Below are 22573 nucleotides of genomic sequence, written 5' to 3'. Positions count from 1 at the left end.
CACACACAGACCTGTACTCATATCTTTATGGGGACTCTTCATTCAACCCTAATCCCATCTATGACAACTCTAACCCTACCCAACCCTAACCTTAACCATAAGTAACCAAACTAAATACAAGACTTTTGGCTATTTTGTTTTTTTTTCACGGATTCTTATAAAATTTAGGTTATCCTTGTGAGGATAGAAAAAATGTCCTCACAAGGTTAAAAGTTACAGGTTTTATCACATTGTGGGGAAATCTGGACCCCACAATGTAATAACTATAACAAGTGCACACACACATAAGTACGCACACTCACACACGCTATTATTTTGCTTTCTTCATCCTGAGGGCTTTCATTGTGCTGAGTATCCGTTTTTGTCTCTCTTTCTCTGTCAGGTATCTTTTCGGAGAAGATGTTCAGGGCTTTGCTCTTGTCGTATTTGGTGTTAAGAAAAATAATGGGGAGAAAAACATTTTCCCCTCCACCCTAAAAAGGCTGGAATTAAACGTAAGAGTATAATGGTTTGGTGTGTCATTAGTACATTAAGCCTAATTCATACTCCACTTGTCCTCTTACCGGTTGAGCACATGGGCTTCTTGATATTCCAGGAGACCTGGGGCCTGTATCACAAAGCAAGATTTATTGGTTAGTTAGATAATTTATCGAACTTAAGATTCCCTAGTATAATGTGCTTTATCGTTGTTACACTTGCATGGTTGATGCGCAACAAGTCTGCTGAACCCAAAATCTGAGCTGTAGGCGCACGTCCACAGGGACACTCCTGGTAATGAAATTTATGTCGCGCGCACTGCATGTAGACTGTAACGACATGTGGACTGTAACGGCTTGCGGACTGTAACGACATGTGGACTGTAACGGCCTGCAGACTGTAATGGTGTGCGGACTGCAATGACGTGGACTGTAACGGCGGATTGTAACGGCGTGCGGACAGTAACGGCATGTGGACTGTGAACGGTGTGCAGACAGTAACGGAGTGTAGGAAAGTGGAGTGTGAAGTAGCCTTTTCTGGTTTATTTCTTTTACCTTCTTAGTAGCAACTTTACGTCTCTTTATACAGAATTATTTGCCATCACATAAATGTAAATAGATTAACAAAATACAGTTAATTTTTAAGATCGGAACTTCATGTCCCCCCCCCCCTTTCTCAGGGTGGTACAGCATGGGCTAAGCTGGAGAGTACAAGTATCACTGGCAGAAAAATTAATGACATATTAGGTGATTTAATATACTGCAGAGCCACAGTCTTCACCATCACAGGTACGTGATATTTTCATTTGCACGCACAGAAACAAAAACTATTATTAAAACACTAATCATGTGGAATTTTATCTTAGAAAGGACAACAACAAAAAAAACCCAATCATGGGGCCTAGCAGATTACCAGGGCATAGGTGCCATGGAAACAACTTCATGTCATTTTGTTAAGGGTATGGTTATATGCACAACAGATATTATGTCAGTTGACCAAAGATTAAGCAAGATATGAGCCCTCTTAATGCTTGCCATCATTACAGGCAAATTTGATAGGCTGTAATGGACAAATGGTTTAAAAATTTAAAAAACCATTGATAACTTTTGTGAGGCTTTTCTGAAAATTATCTGTGCAAAATTTGGTGAAGATAAGATTTGTGGCCGCTGAAAAGCTTTTGATTATATCTGAAATAGCAGTCACACTAGTTTGATCTCACCCCAAAATAAAAAAAGACACACATTTCAGATATGCCGTAGGACTTGTCCATCTTGGTTGTTGTGGTGAGAGTTGCCTAGTATTGAAGATATCAACCACAGAAATGTCAGACTTCTTTCAAGTATAATCTGACTGATTGACATTCTTATGTGGTGATACATTTCAAAATACATTTCAAAAATTCAACAGTCCTGTCTCTTTCCAGAAATCATGACCCAGTTACTCAAGATTAATAATAATCCATTGACTTTGTAGTGAGCTCTTTAATATAAGAACTATTTTATTTCTACTGAACAAGATACACGAACTATATCATGAACAGAAGTTAGAGCCGGGAAGTTCATGTTCCTGACAATGTGACCAGATGTAAACATCAATGGCTTCCTCCTTGGCTGAGCTGTAATGTTGGCTAGCTCAGTGATGCTAACTGAGTTAACAGTACCAAGCTACGAGCTATTTGTTAGTGTTGGTAGCTGATGCTAACCGATACTGCTAACAGCATATCTGAAACATATGTTTTTTTGATTTTGGGTTGAACTGCCCCTTTAAGATACCACTGTCACATCTGAATGCAGGTAAAGAGTGACAATGCTTACACAGACTTTAGAACGCTGGAGGGGGACTTCATTACAGAACTGTTACACCACTGGATCACAAAAAAAGGACCATAAAGGGTCGAAATACATGGCAGGGAGGGTAAATCAGGAGGGACTAGAGCTGGCTGAGACAAAGGGAAAATTTGGGTGAAATTTTGACATAGAACGTTAACAATAGTGAACCACAAGGGAGAATGAACACAGCACTAACAATAACTGATGGCATACCAGGGCACGGACATTAAGAGTATATGGGATGGTCAGCGACATCTGCTGGCAAAACAGGGACATTACGGGACTGGCAGACAGATCCTGACAATCACTGAACATAACAACCACTTTATAAGGACAGTACATCAAAGAGTGTTAGGAAAAGCGTGTTTTTGCTTATTGTACTGTAGCGCCCCCAGTGGGCAAAGGACACAAAATTTCTTGCACATCCTCAGTAAGTAGTAGTAGTTCATATTCCAAGTTTGGTGTCAAAACACCAAAGCATGGCCGCACTTCCTGTTTGGTGGCTTTGCCACTGACTTCCCTTGCAGGTTTTGAAAAAAAATCCATCCGATAACTTTTGCGAGACTTCGTCCGAAGATCAGCCGTGCTAAATTCTGTTAAGATCTGACAAAATTTTTGGCCTGTGAAAAGGCCCAGGTGATACTTTCAAGTCAAGTCTAGTCAAGTAGGTTTTATTGTCATTTCAACCATACACACAGTATATAGAGAAATGAGATAACGTTCCTTCAGGACCATGGTGCAACGCAGAGCAGGACAAACAGAGCAACATCATAAGTGCAGACAGGACAGCATAACAGTACAAATTGACAAGACAAGACAACATACAGTGCAAATTAACAGTGGTAACAGTCTGGATACAGTATTTGAGTTACTATATGGTAGCAGCGAGGGCTATTATGTGCAAAATTTGGTGGAGATACAATCAATGGCTTAGGACTAGTTTGCAAAAGTAGTTTTTAGAAAAATTCAGAATAACGGACAATTTAACATGGCGGACTTTAACAACAATGGGTGCATTTGAATTCGAGCTGACCCAAAAATTCGGGAGAAAAAACATCGCATCCCTACGACAAAAGGTACAAAAGTTATAATCAAAAATGCACCTTAAAATTTGGCCTGTTGGTGGCGCTAAAGAGATGGATGGATTAACCCCAAATTTGATGCCTGGATACGCTGGACTGTCCCAGTTTCATCAAAATCCACCAAGGGGTTCTATGGGCTGCCATCGACTGTCTATCAGAAAGTATAAAGTAATGACAAATTCTAATGGTTACACTAGGTTCCTCGCACCTTCAGTGAATTGTAGATAACATGGTATCTCATTTTTGTGCAACATAATATAGGCAGTGAAATGGTGGAAGCTGAGGTCGCTGTCAAAGTGGTTAAATCTCCATATAGGATACTGTTCACCAAGACCTCCAAGTACTTTAAGCCTGGCTGGCCTGCGGTTCTTCATGTGAGTATGACTTGGACCCAGTTCGCATGTCACAATGGAGCTGTAATCTATAATGTCCCCCAGGTGTAACTTCATACTCAGTGTGTTTTACCTCGTTCCTGTGATGGTGATAATTTAGCCAAAGTAACCACAGAAATGATGAATATGAAGTAAGACATCCATCCATTTTCCAAATCGCTCATCCTACTGGGTCGCGGGGGGCCTGGAGCCTATCCCGGAAGCAATGGGCACGAGGCAGGGAACAACCCAGGATGGGGGGGCCAGCCCATCGCAGGGCACACTCACACACACCATTCGCTCACGCATGCACTCCTAAGGGCAATTTCGCAAGTCCAATTAGCCTCAGCATGTCTTCGGATTGTGGGGGGAAACCGGAGTACCCGGAGGAAACCCCACGACGACATGGGGAGAATATGCAAACTCCACACACGTGGACCCAGGGGGAGACTCGAACCCGGGTCCCAGAGGTGTGAGGCAACAGTGCTAACCACTGCACCACCATGCCGCCCCAAAGTAAGATATTACATTGGAAATTAATTGCTGTCATTTTGCATTATAATTTGGGAAAATAAAGGTAGAACTGTAGGACAGCAATTCGGATATGTCCAACATGTATGTTTTTGGCTTGCCTCAGTATTTAAAAAAAATGCAAAGTTGAATTTGCTGCAATGGGTTGGTGCCCCATCCTGGTATGTTCCCTGCTTTACATCTGTAGCCTACAGGAATACATTGGATTAATCTGGAGTATCTACTCTGTAGACCAGATCAATTCATATATATGTATTTACCTTCTCTAAGATTATCTGCACCATTTCCTCCTGCTGTAGGTACGGGTGCTTCATCAAGATGGCTCTCCTGCCAAAACGCTCCCCTTAAAGGCCAATGATTACACAGTAAACACGGACAATCAGGGAGTAGCTCTGATCAAAGTTAACACAGCCACCAGTGACAAACAGAAGACTGTGAAAGTGGAAACCAAAGACGAAAAATTACCGGCTAATCATCAGGCGGTGGAATATCGCACTCTCGAGTCTGCTCAAGCACACAGCACTGGTGCATATCTACATCTGGGTGCAGATGTGGTCGTCAATAACAATGTAGATGTCACCATCAAATTCGATAATAAGGCAACCAACCTGGAGTCTGAATACATTTCCTACCTGGTAAAGTCACCAAGTAGTATTGTCAGATATTGTTATATTTCAGAATTATAGTAACATCCTTACTAGTCATGGACGAAATAACGTTTCATGAACCATTTACTGTACTTTTTGACCCCAATAGATGGTGCTCTCTGTTTAAAAAACGGCACAAAGCATGTCTCAAAGTAAACAACAGCACCATCTAGTGATGCAAAAAAATACAGCAAATGGCTCATGAGGCATCATTTTGTCCTTTACATCGGACACAAATCAAGTGTTCTTTGTGTTTTATTGCTCTTTGACTTTTGCATACTATATTTCTGTTTCCTTCTAGGTGGTGAGTAAGGGTCAGGTTATACAGGCAAATAAGTGGAAAGTGGAAAAGGACAGCCATGCCATGAAGCAGAAGCTTAGTGTCACCAAAGACATGCTGCCATCCTTCAGACTCGTAGCTTACGGCATATTACCCGGAGCCAACTATGACATCCTCTCAGACTCGGTGTGGGTAGACATGGAGGACACATGTGAGGGAACTGTGAGTGCCGGCCTTTTGAAGCTATTGAGTGTGGGGCTTTAACGGGGAAAATGCAGATTGATGATGTAGTTTTCTTGAAGGTGTTTGGCTGCTAAACTCTCAACCTCTACAGTTTTTTTGCGTTTAGTTTATTACTGGAAATCCAAGAATTGGTGCCTTTTATGGGATATATACACCCTTGTGCAAATTAATTGAAACAAGTTGTCACATATGCATTCAATGGCCTGGGCTCCCTCTCCTGGAGCCGACACCTTGTCATGGTGGAGGGGTTTGCGTGTTCCAATGATCCTAGGAGCTAAGTTGCCCGGGGCTTTATGCCCCTGGTAGGGTCACCCAAAGCAAACAAGTTCTGGGTGAGGAACCAGACAAAGTGCGGCTCATAAGATCCCTTATGGTGAGAAAAATAATGGATCCACGATTTCCTTTGCCTGAACGCGGGTCACCAGCCCCCCCCCCTGCACCCAGGCCTGGGGGTGGGGCTCGATGGCGAGCGCCTGCTGACCAGGCCTGCACCCATGGGACCTGGTCGGGCACAGCTCGAAGAAAGCACGTGGGACCCCCCTCCAATGGGCTCACCACCTGTAGGACGGGCCATAGCGGTCGGGTGCAGTGCGAGTTAGGAAAAGCTAGCTCTAGGGAGGTGGAATGTCACCTCTGACGGGGAAGGAGCCTGAGCAATAAGTAGACCCCTGACTAGCGCTTCTCCCCACAAGCAATTCCAGAATGGAAGAGTTTCCAACCCCCTTCGAGGAGACTAGTACCAGAGCCCAGGCCTGCTCGGGTCGGGTCAGAGCCAAGTGGATGGACAGAGGAGGCACCGTACCCACAGACGGGCAGGCCTGCTTAGGTGGGGTTTGGGCTGGGTGATAAATGGACTGCATTTATATAGCGCTTTTCTACTCTTATGAGTACTCAAAGCGCTTTACATTTCATACCTCACATTCACACATTCATACACCAGTGGCAGAGGCTGCCATGCAAGGTACCAACCTGCACACCGGAAGCAATTTGGGGTTCAGTGTCTTGCTCAAGGACACTTTGATGGGGTCAGGAGGAACCAGGGCACGAACCTGCAACCCTCCGGTTCCCGAATAGCACTACCTCTTGCTAGGGTAACCTGACTGAGTGGATGGACAGAAGAGGCATTGTACCCACAGACTGGCAGGCCTGCTCAGGTGGGGTCAGAGCAAAGTGGATGGACAGAGGAGGTACTGTACCCACAGACTGGCAGGCCTGCTCAGATGGGGTCAGAGCTGAGTGGATGGACAGAGGAGGCACTGTACCCACAGACCATCAGGCCTGCTCGGGTGGGTTCAGAGCTAAGTAAATGGACAGAGGAGGCACTATACACACAGACCGGCAGGCCTGCTCGGATGGGGTCAGAGCTGAGTGGATGGACAGAGGAGGTACTGTACCCACAGACCGGCAGGCCTGCTCAGGTATGGTTTGGGCTGGGTGGTATGACTGAGTGGATGGATAGAGGAGGCACTGAACCCACAGACCGACAGGCCTGCTCAGGTGATGTTTCGTCTGGGTGGTATGACTGAGTGGATGGACAGAGGAGGCACTGTACCCACAGACCGACAGGCCTGCTCAGGTGACGTTTGGTCTGGGTGGTATGACTGAGTGGATGGACAGAGGAGGCACTGTACCCACAGACCGACAGGCCTGATTGGGTGGGGTCAGAGCTGAGTGGATGGACAGAGGAGGCACTGTACCCACAGACCATCAGGCCTGCTCGGGTGGGGTCAGAGCTAAGTAGATGGACAGAGGAGGCACTATACACACAGACCGGCAGGCCTGCTCAGATGGGGTCAGAGCTGAGTGGATGGACAGAGGAGGCACTGTACTCACAGACCATCAGGCCTGCTCGGGTGGGGTCAGAGCTAAGTAGATGGACAGAGGAGGCACTATACTCTCAGACCGGCAGGCCGGCTCGGATGGGGTCAGAGCTGAGTGGATGGACAGAGGAGGCACTGTACCCACAGACCATCAGGCCTGCTCGGATGGGGTCAGAGCTGAGTGGATGGACAGAGGAGATACTGTACCCACAGACCAGCAGGCCTGCTCAGGTATGGTTTGGGCTGGGTGGTATGACTGAGCGGATGGATAGCGGAGGCACTGAACCCACAGACCGACAGGCCTGCTCAGGTGACGTTTGGTCTGGGTGGTATGACTGAGTGGATGGACAGAGGAGGCATTGTACCCACAGACCGGCAGGCCTGCTCGGGTGGGGTTAGAACTGGGTGGATGGACAGAAGAGGCATTGTACCCACAGACTGGCAGGCCTGCTCAGGTGGGGTCAGAGCAAAGTGGATGGACAGAGGAGGCACTGTACCCACAGACCATCAGGCCTGCTCGGGTGGGGTCAGAGCTAAGTAGATGGACAGAGGAGGCACTATACTCTCAGACCGGCAGGCCGGCTCGGATGGGGTCAGAGCTGAATGGATGGACAGAGGAGATACTGTACCCACAGACCAGCAGGCCTGCTCAGGCAGGGTTTGGGCTGGGTGGTATGACTGAGTGGATGGATAGAGGAGGCACTGAACCCACAGACCGACAGGCCTGCTCAGGTGACGTTTGGGCTGGGTGGTATGACTGAGTGGATGGACAGAGGAGGCATTGTACCCACAGACCGGCAGGCCTGCTCAGGTGGGGTCAGAGCAAAGTGGATGGACAGAGGAGGCACTGTACCCACAGACCGGCAGGCCTGCTCAGGTAGGGTTTGGGCTGGGTGGTATGACTGAGTGGATGGATAGAGGAGGCACTGAACCCACAGACCAATAGGCCTGCTCAGGTGACGTTTGGGCTGGGTGGTATGACTGAGTGGATGGACAGAGGAGGTTTCAAGTGAATGCTCTGGAGACTGGGCACCTCCCTGTGTTATTGTGGGGCTTCTTCCATCGTGGGTTATTCCAATAAATTTTTTATCAATCCATCTATCATAAATCCAGACCCAAGGCAATAAGTATGAATTAATATGACTGTGATGTCTGTCTTAACTGTGTCTGTTTGCACGTAGACGCAAGAAGTTGTAATTTGCAAAAGGGGTTATCAGTTGGCACTCCCATTTGTCACAAAACTAAAACTTGGATAATGGTTTTTTTAAAAAGGAGACAATAATGAATTAATCGAAAAATAACGATGCCTTTATAATGGTTAAGGCATTTTCCTTGACTTTTATAGCTCCAGTGAGTAACTCGGTTATATATATTTATAATATTAATAATATTAATTACCATTCTTTCTCCTTGGTGCTCAGCTTGAAGTGTCAGTTCGCAGAGTGCGATCATCATACCTGCCAGGAACGAAAATCACTCTGCAGGTAAAAGGAGATCCAGGAGCCCAGGTGGGGATGGTGATAGTAGACAAAGCTGCCTTCACACTAAGCAAGAAGGGTCTCCTTACCCAGTCTAAGGTAAGATCCCACCATCCATTAGAGTGGGGAGATCAGAACCCTTATTATAACGATGCTCACATGAAGCTTCATGAACCATTTGTTGTATTTTGTTACGCCACTAGATGGCACTCTTGGATTGATAACAGGCATACTCTGAGCCCTTTTTTGAAAAGAAAGCACCATGTAGTGCGGTCAGAAAATACAGCAAGTGGTTCATGAGGTTTTATTTGGTCATCAATACCTTATTGAACTACAGTTATGGAAACCCACAAGCATTCCCCAGAAATGAGTATCACAAGCTCAGTAATGATACAGACAGATGAGAAGATTCATCACTGATGCATAAGGTTACATTTGAACATCATGTAGTAATACAACAAAAAAAATTGTTCCAGGGGTGAGCATGCCCTGGTATATTATGATATGTATTGGATTGATAGTAGATTAGATTGTGTCTTTCCACTCTGTACCTTAATCTCTTGCCTCAGGTTTGGGAGGCTGTTGAAGACAGAGACATGGGATGCACCAAGGGAGGGGGGCAGAACAACATGGCCGTGTTCACAGATGCTGGGCTTACCTTCACTTCAAACAAGGGACACTCAGCCTTGCCCAGACAAAGTATGAGTGCTGAGGCTTAACAGGCAAAATACAATGAGCGTTAAGCAGTTGGGCTTCATTCAGAATTCTACATTAGGGTGACAGAAATGCTAGGTTCAATGATCCATGGGTGACATAAAGAAATAATAAATAAATTCAGAACAAAGAGTTATCATCAAAATCCAATCAGCACCATCTGCATTTATGGAAATTTCTACCGATTTTTTTGTTCATGTTCATTCATTTGTTCGTTCATTCATTCATAAATTCATACATTAATTTGTTCACTCATTCACACTTGTTGTTGCTTTAAGGCCATTCCTGCCTTGATCATGTCACTCTTCGGAATAAGCGACAGGCCACCTTGCCAGAAATCAAACTGGAGTTTGGTGAGTTGGACCGGTGGCCTGTACTACAAAACGGGGTTACTGGCTTCTCGGGGTAACTTGTCGGATTTAAGGTAGTCTGGGCAAAATGTAAGTGAACGAATATGAAGTCCATTTAAAGTATGGTACCTTAAATCTGACAAGTTACACCAATAAGCCAGTAACCCCAATTCGTAGTTTAAGCCACTAGACATAATGGTTATTTGGTTGCAGGTTTTGTCAGCTGTGATGAGATGGGGGGGGGGGGGAAATCAAATGCAGTATTATGAAAAAATCTTCAGCAATCTCCAGGTTAAGAATATCTGACTTATGGACAACTCGTACTTACGAACAGATTGCAATAAAGCTTATTATGTTAAAAACGATGGTTCGTAATAATGAACACATGCACAACTTTGTGATGCTTATGAAGATATTGCACGACTTCAGTGGTTTGTCAGCTGAAGGTAAAGTGCAGTACTGTATGTAGATCATTTTACTATTGCTGTATAATAATAATAATAATGATCATAATAATAATAGGTATTACCCGACTTACCTAGAAATTCAACTTAAAGACAGACTAAGAGAACAGATCTTGTTTCTGTCCTGAGGACTACATGTATAAGGCCACAATTATGTAACCTCATAGATAATGTCTTTTTGTATTTCACACTCTGTAGACAAATGTTGATCAGATATTTTTTTATATTTTTTTCCCCAGACTTTTACTTACTTTAGGCTAATGTCTCTCCATCCCCACAGAAAACCGTTACGGTAGTGATCTGCAGCGGAAGTGTTGCCGTGACGGCATGACGGCGTTCCCTCTGGACTATTCCTGTGAGGAGCGCTCCCGCTACATCACAGAGGTGCAGCAGTGTGTGGAGGCGTTCCTCCACTGCTGCCAGGGCCTGCAAAAAAAGATGCCACTCTTCAGTACGGAGTGGATACTGGCCCGAAGTGAGTGCGCTTTCTGCAGTGCGCCAACTCCCACCTCCATTCATTATCCAGATGTACATATTTTATGAAAAGTGCCATACTCAAAGATGGGTAAAAAACACATCTAAATAACCCAGCAATATGCCAAATCAAACAAGTTATAATAGACAAAGAATGAACATCTGCTGATCTGTTATTAGTGAAAGATAAAATGACACTTCATGAACCACTTGCTGTATCTTTTGACCCCATTGCATGGTAATCTCTGTTCAAAAAGGGACACAAAGCATGCCACAAAGCAAACCAAGAGCACCATCTAGTGGGCTCAAATAATACAGCAAATGGTTCACAGTGTCATTTTGTTACTAATTGCTGCTCAGTTTTTTCTAGTGACTAAATTTCTTCACTGCAATTGTGTATTCATGCAGGGAGATTTTGCTCAGGATGATGCCCCCATTAACTTACAGATATTCCATCCAGCATGTCCACTGCCTTGTGGCACAAGATGTGATATCTGTTAAGAATTCAGGAGACAAAGTGATGCCTGAGACCACAGGACATAGGGACCCTAGATGGGATGTCAGTCCATCACAGGACACACACTCAAATGCAAGCACAAACTAACAAACCTGTAGAAGCCCAGATACTGATAGACTTTATACATATAAAACAGGCATGCACAGCCTACAATAACAATGTTCAAGAATTCATTGTACAGTATACTGTGAAAATGCTTTCTAAAGTTTTGTAACATACATTAAATCAAAATGTCTCAAGGTATTAAAACAAAAATGACATTGAAATATTTAAATTACTTAAATAATTAATGTTCAAATATGCGTGGTGCAGTGGTTAGCATTGTTGGCTCACATTTCAGGGACCGGGGTTTGACTCTTCACCATATCTCTGTGTGTGGAGTTTGCATGTTCTCCCCAAGTGGTCATGGGGTTTATTCAGGGTACTCTGGTTCCCCCCCCCCCCATGGTCCAAAAACAAGCTAAGATGATTTTAAGTTACTAAGTGCTGTTGGTGGCCCATCCTGGGTTATTTCCTGCTTCCAGCACACGTCACAAGCATGGGAGATAAACACAGTGAAAAGCCAGTTACATTTATCTATGTTGACCTTTTTTCAGGTGATGAGTTTGACATTGACGAGTCTCAGATTCGAATCAGATCCCGTTTTGAGGTCAGCTTTGAGTGGACAACTTTGACCCTTGGCAACAACAAGGGCCCTGATGGGTAAAATGTTTTTCTTTTTATATGTTTTAAGCTATACATTTCTTATATATGCTTTCTTTAGCTTATTAAAGGGTTTGGTGCCAGCTAAGGACCAGCCTTGCTCTCACTCATTTGTCTGTGATAGAGGCTTCTGGAAAGATGCAGCATCCCTAATATTGTGCTCTCAATTTCCTCAGTCTTGTCACAACTGAACTTATGCCATATCTGAAGGACTCCATAACTGAGTGGCAGGTCTTGGCTGTCAGTACTTCTCCTACTAAAGGTAGGGGCAGCAGAGAGCACCCTCACACCACAATAACCATGTAATTTACATTCCAGCTCTTTTAAGTTTACAGGAGTCCTATTGGCAGATTTCAGCTCTCTGCAGAGGCTTTCAATGGGATTTCGGTCAGGATTCATCATTTCCTAGTTTAAAACAGTCCATCTTTCCTTTTCCACTGTTCTCTTGTACTGATTGATGTCTGCTTTGGGTAATTGTCCTCCTGAAAGACCCAAGACTTTTGCCCAAACCTAGTTTTTGGACACTGGATAACACATTTCGTTCCAGTAATCTGGATCAGGACTGTATGTTTCTTTGGAGCCTGTATTATAACATTCAGGTTTGCCTTAGTACGTCTGTCTGTCCCTTCTAGGTGTATGTGTGGCCAAACCATTGCCAATCCTAGTTAAGAAATCCTTTTTTGTTGACCTGCGCTTGCCCTACTCTGTCATTGTAAAGGAACAAGTTGAAATCAAAGTAGTCCTGCATAACTACATGGACTCGGAAGGAGAGGTACCACTTCTTTTGCCATAATAGTCTCCCTCTGGTAACTTGTCTGTACTGTTCAAGGAATGTCATATTTGCAACATTTACAAGCACATTTTAAATCTAAAATAAGTATTGATGTACCATGTTGCCAGAAGTCTTAACATAATTTTACGGAGTAGAGACACAATATTGTTACTCTCTTCCTTTTTAGTTTATTGTACAGCTGGACAAACATGATGCCCTTTGTAGCATGGCAAGTGCAGGTGGAAAGTTCCAGCAGAGAGTGACAGTTGCTGAGGAGTCGAGCCGGGTCGTGCATTTCACAATCATTCCCCTGAAAGAGGGCTCACATGCTATCCGAGTTAGAGCCTTCAGCAGAGAACTCGAAGTCAGTGACGGCATTCAGAAGAACCTTTTGGTTTTGGTAGGTCATGCAGAGACGATGACCAGCTACAATGCAAAGCTTTAGATGAGCTGTCCATGACGGGTCATGTGTCCTCTCATTCCAGGCAGAGGGAGAAGAGAAAATTCAAACTACCATAAGGTTTCTGAACGTTTCTGCTCGAGGTCAGTTGTAGCAGATATTGGTGGCACGTCCATGGTTCATTGTAAAAAAAAGTTGGCCAATTTTAGATTCTTGTTTGTAATTTAATTCACACAATGCATTACTGGCTATTGCTAATTTATGTAAGGTGATACATTATTACCTTGATGCTCTGTAAAACTATAAATTATAGAAATGTTTTTCAGCTTTTTATTATGGCAATCTATTCACCTTCTAACTGCTTATTCTGGTTGATGTTTCCCTTCCCTTGAGGTGGAAAGCGAAAGGAAACCTTCGTCATACCTGAACTGACTTCACAGATTCCAGGAACAAATTCCATCAGTATCATCACTGTCCTTGGTAATACGGCTTTATGGTTAATAAGCTGGCATAGATGTATGATGCTAGTGTCACATCCTGGCACGGTGCGCGGAACAGGGAAGCAGGAAAGGGACGCGAAAGATTGGGGAATATGGGGTTTAACGGAGACTGGAAGCAGGGACATGGAACAGGCAGAGACATGCAGCACAACACCATAAGACTTCAATGACGGATCTAGGGAGACAGATTTAAATACACACGACAAATCAAAATAACAGGAAATAGCTGGCCACATGGATTGCACATGTGGTAAATGAGGGGGCGTGGCACACAGGAGGATCAGACGAGCAGGGTATCGCAGAACCCCCGGCCAAAGACGCACAACCCTGGGCGCGTCTCAGGGGAGGCAACGGACGAGATGGGACTGGGGGACACAGGACCTGGAAGAGAAAAGCAAAACCATCAACGGGAGACCAGGAACAGGACGGACACACAGAACCAGCACAGGGACAAGAAGTAGGACAAAACCAGACACAAAACAAGAAACACAGACAGACAAACCAGAAAAGGAGACACGGGGGAACACCAACCAAAGGAACAAAAGAACCAGAAGTGAACGGAGGAGACACAGAGGGATGAAGAGCAAACACAGGAGACTGGAAGGGAAAGGACTGGGGACAATAGGGAGCCTGAGGGAACCACAGCGGGTGAGGGGTTGCAGTCGGAGGGGCCGAAGGGGACCTCACAGGGAGCGAGGAGGTAGGTGGAGGGACCGGCATAGCAGGTGAGGAGGGAGTCGGAGGGGGCACCAGGAGAAACGAGAAGGGAGTCGGAGGGGAGCACAGCGCAGGTGAGGGAGGAGCAGCTGCAGCAGATGACGCCACATACGGGAAAGGCACAGCCGACCGACGAGCCGTAATGGGGGGATCGGCAGGCAACTGATGAGCCGAGGTGGCGGGACCGAAGGCGGCCAATGAGCCCTCGGAGGGGGACCCGCAGGCGACAGCCGAACAGGAGCCAGAGGGTCCGCAGGTGCCCCCTGAGCCCCAGCCATGGCGAGAGAGGGCGAGCAGGACCCGGCCCCTTCGCCTATGTCCTCACCCTCTTCGGGACACTGACAGGTGGGATCCTGGCTGGGATTAACCCTGCTGGGGCGATGGTAGAGGAGTCCTCTTCATGGAAGAGTCCATTGGGGCCATTAGGTAGGTCCCCGAGGGGTCCCACTCAAGTTCCTCCTCTCCCTCCATCAAGGGAGGAAAAGCAATGATCTGATAGTCCGGAACCTCCTCGGGTACTGGATCCGGAGTCGGGAGAACTGGAGCTGGAGCCATGAGGTGCAGGTGGAGCAGGAGGTGGAGGGACCTCAGGCGGAGCAGCAGGCAGCAATGGCACACCAGCCGCTGGGACTAGCGGGTCAGGCACGGGCAGAACAGGCTGGTCAGAAACACGCAGGTCAGGTAAAACAGGAACAGATAAAACAGAAACCGCGGGGGGCGGAGACAGAGACTGCACCCCAGCCTCATGCGCCCTCCTCTTGGGGCTTTTGGGGACCCTTTAAGGGCCAGGGCGTGCCCCAGAAGGGATAGGCTGCTGGGACTGGCAGTATAGTGGCCAAGTTGCAGGCTTTGGGTACTGATTCCCAGGATGCATCGGTGGTGACATTTGGTCGGAACACCACTGGGTTCAGGATAGGAAGGGGCATCCTCCGACACCTATCAAGGGAGATTGCGGAGATCTGGGTAGCTCCCAGGAAGATTCCTGGTATCACTTCCTGCTTATGGAGCCTCCGCGTTCCTTTCTTTTCCGCAGCTCTCGACGAGCTCCGGGGTGCTGCCGACAGGTGATCATATGGCAGTTCGCAATCAAATTTCACCTGTCTGTACATCGTCTCTGCTGCCGTCTCTCTGAGCCGCTGGAGGTTCTCGTGCACCTCTTGAGCTAGGTGTGCATCACTAGGCAGGGACATCTCCTTCAGGAGATCCCTGCTTCGGTTAGCGAGGGTTTTGGCAGCCGGATCCTCCCGGACGGTACGAACATCAATGACAGATCTAGGGGAGGCAGGCTAGAACACGGACTAAATACACAGAACTAAGGGATGGAAACGCAGAACAGCTGAGAACAATCAGGAATTCACACGAGGTTGATGAGTGGGCGCAGTACACAGGAGGATCGTACGAGCAGGTCATGACAGCTAGAACCTGGTACACTGAGTCTGTAATAATAATTAAGCAATTTATCTTTGTGTATTGTTCTGAAATACATTAATTTTTGAGATACATTTTAAATACATTAATTTTTAAATGATTAATTACATGTTTTTAAATGCAAACTTAAGGGTAAAAGGGGAATAATTTATTGAAAAAGCATGTAGTTTTACAGTTCATAGTGATTTTTAAACTTGCTTAAAAGTTTGTAGTTTGTACAGAGACACTGGTCTGAAGGGAGGCAAACATTTTTTATTGGTGCTCAGTGACGGTACAGACTCTCACGATCCACGCTGTGTCTAGGGGACGAGCTTACAGACACGATCCAAAACTCAATAAGTGGGAACGTCCTGAGCCGGCTCATCCGTATGCCCGGCGGGTGTGTAGAGCAGAACTTGGCTTCCATGACATGCCCCATCATCGCCACCCGCTTCCTGGATAGCACCAATGGCTGGGAGAGTGTAGGTGTGCAGAGGAGGATGGAGGCCATCTCCTACATCAAGGCTGGTAAACGGCTCCTTTTTGCTCTGCCTTGCTAGGTTGGTCATGTGACTGTGTGACTAAGTGAATACGTGCCTGTGGCTTAAACTGAGGCTTATCGCTGCCCCTAAGAATTGCAAAATGCTGCATGTTTAGAGCTGCAAAGCATGACAGAAACCTTCAGCAATATGAAATGTTTTAAAGAACTTCCAGAATCTTGCAGACACGGGAAGCTTGATGTGTATTCATCTGTAGGAACAGAGTGGGGGGGGTACAACATGCACCCCCCCAAATATTTAAGTTGACTTCATTCATCCTCCTATAAATAAATCTTTGCCTTTAAAGTCGTGTCCCCCCCACCAAATCAAACTCTCCTACGTCCTTCTGCATATTTTGTCACTTTTAAGGAGATGTATACATTTGGGTCCAGCCACCACGAAGATGAAATCGCTCTTGCAGAAAAAAAAAAATTAACTTTCATTCTCTTCTTTAAGGTTATGGAAACCATCTGCAGCATCGCAAGTCAGATGGTTCATATCCTCCCTACGGAAACTTAAAGTCAAGCACATGGTAATTTGTACTCCTGCATGTCTGTTTGCTTCTGGATGAACTTGGGGATTTTCTGAGAACATTGGACCTTATTCACCAATCTAGAGTTTTTTCTTAAATTTGTTCTTCAGAAAGGTCCTAAGAAGTGTTACATCCTGCTCACCTGACCCTCCTGTTTCCTCCCTGGCTTGGTCCTAACAAGCCATGCCTGTTAATCATTTGTCTTATCTCTCATTCAGGCCCTCGTGTGGATCACTCCAGCTGTCTCTCATTTGCTCACTCATCAATCTTGTATAAAACTGCTTCCCAGTCCTGTGTTCCCCAGTCCCATAACTGATGTTAATCTAGCACTTTCCTTATCTCCCTCTCCCCCATTTTCGTGATCCCTCACAATCCTGTTTCTTTCCTGCTTTTATCCTTTAAGTTCAATAAAACCTCTTTTAGTTTGCTACCATGGTGAATGAGGCCCATCCTTAGGAGCTGATGGTGAATGGGGCCCATTGTCTTTAAGTGTTCGTAGTGAGCCACTCCCCCCACACCTTCTTCGGAGTGGTTGGTGAATGAGGCCTATTGTCTTTAAGTGTTCGCAGTGAGGCCCTCCCCCCACACATCCTTCAGGGATTTATTTGCTGCTATTTTTTGCTCAGGGTGACAGCGTACACAGGCAAGGTTTTTGCAATGAGTGCACAATTTGGTGTAGCATCTATAGAGCGTGTGTGTGAGACCATAAACTTCCTAATCCAGCAAAGACAAGCACCCAATGGACGCTTTGAAGAGGATGCTGCAGTTTCATCCACGTCCCTCATGGTATCATGTTCCATCTCATATTCCTGTTTATCATAATAGTATCATATCCTATTATGCTTTTTGCAGTGCTAGATTAAACAATTGTAAAATGTATAGCCTAATTTAATATTCTGGGTCGCTAAATCAACAATTATTAGCTTAGCAAATGCATTCAAATGTCCATTTTCATGTCACTGAAAATGGATATAGTTGATTTCTTTTTATAATTCACTATAAAGCATTCATTTCATTTATTTCTTATACGGTAATCTGACCCTTTTTTGTATTTGAAACTATAATTAGTAAATATTGCATGTATCTGAGACATTAGGATCAATGAAACTAAAATATTGCCTATATGTGGCAAAACAATGTAACATATACATGTAAATCTGATTTGAAGGTGATTATACTTAATGCTAAACACGATGTATGTATTTAATACCAGTGAATGAAGTCTTCTCCTGTGTCTCAGGGTGGGACCAAACATGAAGGAGTTCCAGGGCTTACAGCTTTTGTTCTGATAGCCATCGCAGAGGCCCAGAGTATCTGCAGTGAAGACATACCTGTGAGTTGGATGCATTCTCTGTGTACTTCCTAAAGCACAGAATGCAACATGACAATATTATGCATGTGGGGGTACAAATGATGTAGTATTATGCTATTACTTATGTATTAATTAACCACAAACTAAGTCTTAGTTACATACTGATCTCATGTTTATTTATCATTAATGAATCATGGCACATGTTTTATATCAAGCAGTTACTATATTTATTGCTATATTTCTTAATTATATAAACCTTTGTGAACTACTTACCAAACCCCTGAAAAAACTAATAATAAATAACACAAGTGAAATACTGATCTCATGATTGTTTCATTAATGAATCATCTCAAGTAGCTACTATATTTGTTCATGATTTGTACTTAAACAGTAAGTAGTGATGAACAAAATGATGCAGCTTTTATATAATATTTACATAAATGGTATTGACACTAATATGTATAGTAAACTGGTTAAATTTGCAGACGACACCGAGGTGGGTGGTGTAGCAGATACTGATCTAGCGGCACAGAGGCTACAGCCTCTTGATTTAATTAGCGACTGGGCTAATACCCGACAGATTAAATTTAATGTAGACAAATGTAATGTAATCCGTGCAAGGAAGAGATACAACAGGATCAGGATTGCAGGGACAAGAAATGAAGTATTTTGTATAATAATCTAGGTGTTATTTTGTTATCGGGGTATTTATCGGAGTATTTATAAAGCAAATTATCGGGGTATTTATAAAGCAAAAAGCAGCTCAACATGCATTTCTCACAAACCTATGTAGGAGTGATTTAAACAACAAGGATGAAACTTATTATTGTCTCAGAGAACACATATTGAATAAAAATTAAAATTGCAAAGCTAGCTAAGTATTTTTCCTTTGACTTTTTCCTATCCTCCTCTCGTCTCTGAACTATTATTTGCTGTATTTTTGTCTCCACTAGATGGTGGTCTTGGTTTGCTTAGGAGCATGATTTGTGTCCTTTTGGATAGAGATCACCATCTAGTGGCGTCAAAAAATACAGCAAATGGTTCATGAATTGTCATTTTGTCCATCAGTACAGCTAAGTATGTGTGCCCCATCAAGTGCCTGGTGTCTCATCTCCGGTGTGTCCATGCTGTTCCTCAGAACCTCGAAAGCAGTATGAGCAAGGCCACACAGTATCTGCTCCGTGAGCTGCAAGGACTTTCACGGCCCTATAGTGTGGCCTTAACTTCCTATGCCCTGGCATTACGTAAAGTACCGAAAGCGGATTTGCTCAAGAACTTAAAAAGAGTTGGCTCTTCAGGTAAGGCTTTTTGTGCATCTGTTACTGTGGCAGGCACGTCTTAAATCCAGAATCAACCATCCATTACTCTGCTGTTTAATTTTAGGCAGATGCCATTTGCACCCAGGTGTCATTAGCCAACAATATTATACTATTATTATTATTATTATTATTATTATTGTTGCTATTATTATTATTATTATTACTATTACTATACCTTAATTAATACCTTATATTTGTATCCAGTTTTGGTGCCCTTAGTCACTGAAGTAATGTGAAACCATGCAAGAAACACAATGCTTGCATTTTTTTTTGCTGAGTCAGGGGGCGGGGACTGAGAAGGCCAGGGGGGTATTCCGTGAAAGTAGCTAAAGAAAGGCAGACTTTCCCAAAAGGCAGACTCAAGTTAGCGCCATCTCTAAACTTAGCCTCATGTCGTTCCATTAACGCAGTTCAGCTTTAATTAATCAAGGTTCATACAAGACAGACTAACCCCCAATCCCGAGATATTTAAGAAGCCCGGATGAATGGATGAACAATAAATTGATGCCATGAGTCGGGAAGCGTGTAAAAGGAGAGCAGTGTTTCTTTCCACCGCAGAACAAACGCTGCTGATGGAGCTGTATGAATAATGCAAAGATGTAATCGCTAAAAAAGGCAATACATACTGTGGCCATAAATACAGCCAGGGAGTTGGCTTGGCAATGAATTGCAGACAGATTAAATGCATAAGTTACACAAATGTTACCAGGTCTTAGTACAGTTGCATGGCGGTACGGTGGTTTATGCTGTCGCCTTACACCGCGAAAGTTCCTGGTTTGATCCCCATAGCCAACGGGGAACCTTCTGGGTTGAGTTCACATGTCATTCTTACTGTAAAATGCTGTTCTGTATTATTTGATCTCCGTAAAATACTTTCAGTCGTATCCATGTGAAATGTTATACATAAATAACCATATCTTGTCTTTGCTTTTTACTAATAAACTTTCAAAGTAGACTGTGACTAAAAATATAAAAATATTTTCCTGTTCATACAGTAAAATCCCATTATAATGGACTTCAAGGGACCTGGCAAAACAGTCCGTTATATCCAGAGTTGCTGTATGCCCAGAACACAACTACAGGACATCATTTACTCATGCCACACCCCAGCAGACACACTTGTGGTATAGATTATTATATTGTACATGTAGTAATCCAACTTTACCTGACCAGATGCGTGACTATTATTAATCCCGACTACATATCTGCGCTGGTTATCACCGGCACACCACGCGCCTTGTAGGCGGAGCTTCATGTCTGCTATAGCCGAACAAAACTACGCTGGATATCTCCGGCACGCCACGCGCCTTGTGTGCGAAGCCTGCATCTCTGTTATAACCGAACAAAACTACAGCTAAAAGTGGCCCTGGGGAGCAAATTGTTAGTCCGTTATAAGCGAGTCCACTATAACGGGATTTTACTGTATTTTAAAGGATTTTTTCAGAAAGGTTTGATTTTGATATTAAACCAGTGCTTTCCTTCGCTCCCTCCCATTTTCATGATCCCTCACAATCCAGTTTCTTTGCTGCATTTATCCTTCAATAAATAAGTTCAATAAAACCTCTTTTAGTTTGCTACCTGCAGAGGATTACTTCAGAAAAGATGGATTTTATTCTTATTCGCTTTCTCATATGTCATTTTGGTACATTACACCTTACAGGTTAACAAAATAATTCAATCAGACAATGTAAAATATTGTGACAGATGAGGACACATAATTCAACAGATTACATGACGTGAGTAGTGAGAGCACGGAATTTCATCTGCCGGAACGATCTTTTGGGATGTCAGACGTTCTTTGAGACAACGCTTAACTAAACGAAACAGTTAACCCGGTCCGGAGCAGACTTGTTCACTCGCCTAGTTACCATGGTAGCTCAGCGGAGATTCATTTAAGACATGGTGATGGAACGGAACTCACTTAAATGAGCCATACTTGGCGAAATAAGACAGACTTTCCCTTAATCCTGCTTCGTGGAACACCCCCCTGGTCTAAGTAGCTGAAGAGATGGGCAGATGCTTTTGTATAGCCAGGTGCAAATAGATAAAAGTTCTCGAACTGTTTTCTGTGACATGTCTGCCTTCCTTACTGTTTCTCCACATCTGCCTCATATGTCTGCTATGTCTCCTGGCTCCTGATTCTTCAGATGGTACTCACTGGGGTGAATCTGGTGACGTGGCCATGGAGGCTACAGGGTATGCTCTGCTAGCTCTGTTGGCGCTAAATGAATTCGAACTGGCCACTCCAGTGAACAACTGGCTCATGGAACGCACCAATGAAAGAGGCCAGTTTGGGTCCACGCAGGTAACTTGCATCCATAGGTGTATGCTTCTCTGTGTGTCTTTAGCTGTATGCTCAGCGCTCCAGATTGCAACCTTTCAGTAGCATTTTCAGACCAGTTTTGGAGATAAGTAGATTTTATAAATAGGCGCACCATTGTGTGGTGTATATGTGTATATTTTTTTCTGGAACCAGGAACTTCTGTCATGTTCCCACCACAGGAACTCGGTCCGATTGTAACTCTTCAGAGGCACTACAGTGGAAGTGCTTACAGCGGTAACTTGCTGGTTGTTTGACCACAAGCTAACTTGGAAATTAGGCAGAAGTGCAGGGAGAAGAGATAGAATTAGTGGAGCAAAAACTAAGCAGACGGAATTATTTTTTGTACCTCAATTACATTTAAAACATTAATGAATACCCTTTTGCTTGCGTCTTCATATGTCTGCATTGGAAAATTGACCAATAACTAATATATTTTTGTCTAATCATTGGTGCCTGCAGTGAAACTTGCTTATTAGCAGAGTAATGTTACATCATTTTTTATTCTGTGGAAAACTAAATATAAATAATGACTTATAAACATGTTGCGGGTCCTATAAATAAAAGGCTGTGTCCCATCTTGCTCGGGTGCAGGCGTAGCTGGCAGGGAGATATGCGAGTCCATAATTCGAGAAAGATGGGGTTTATTAAAGGGGAAAACAACAAATACGGGCAGCAGAACTCACATCAGGACTACACAATGTTAATGACAGACCTGGGGAAACAGACTTGAACACGGACTGAAATACACAAGACTAAACAGCAGGAAACGTAGA

The 22573-nt window shown here is 44.2% G+C and overlaps 1 protein-coding gene across 2 annotated transcripts in view; it reads left to right on the top strand.

Annotated features, from left to right (window-relative positions):
• Nucleotides 1–22573, top strand: part of LOC125740424 (complement C3-like) — a 50686-nt gene that overhangs the window by 9604 nt on the left and 18509 nt on the right. The window contains exons 8-28 of one of the 2 annotated variants that reach the window (XM_049011510.1): nt 383–494; nt 1157–1265; nt 3650–3762; nt 4590–4925; nt 5239–5439; nt 8702–8857; nt 9328–9457; nt 9751–9825; nt 10567–10761; nt 11874–11979; nt 12156–12241; nt 12612–12751; nt 12939–13151; nt 13237–13294; nt 13545–13631; nt 16100–16303; nt 16771–16846; nt 17473–17632; nt 18087–18179; nt 19297–19456; nt 21625–21782. In XM_049011510.1, the coding sequence (XP_048867467.1) occupies nt 383–494; nt 1157–1265; nt 3650–3762; nt 4590–4925; nt 5239–5439; nt 8702–8857; nt 9328–9457; nt 9751–9825; nt 10567–10761; nt 11874–11979; nt 12156–12241; nt 12612–12751; nt 12939–13151; nt 13237–13294; nt 13545–13631; nt 16100–16303; nt 16771–16846; nt 17473–17632; nt 18087–18179; nt 19297–19456; nt 21625–21782 (2968 nt within the window). The remainder of the gene's footprint in view (nt 1–382; nt 495–1156; nt 1266–3649; nt 3763–4589; nt 4926–5238; nt 5440–8701; nt 8858–9327; nt 9458–9750; nt 9826–10566; nt 10762–11873; nt 11980–12155; nt 12242–12611; nt 12752–12938; nt 13152–13236; nt 13295–13544; nt 13632–16099; nt 16304–16770; nt 16847–17472; nt 17633–18086; nt 18180–19296; nt 19457–21624; nt 21783–22573) is intronic. The other variant, XM_049011511.1, reaches the window with a different exon arrangement.

This window comes from Brienomyrus brachyistius, chromosome 4 (genome assembly GCF_023856365.1).
Source record: "Brienomyrus brachyistius isolate T26 chromosome 4, BBRACH_0.4, whole genome shotgun sequence".
NCBI classification, from domain to species: domain Eukaryota; kingdom Metazoa; phylum Chordata; class Actinopteri; order Osteoglossiformes; family Mormyridae; genus Brienomyrus; species Brienomyrus brachyistius.
This window is presented reverse-complemented; position numbering and strand designations above follow the sequence as displayed.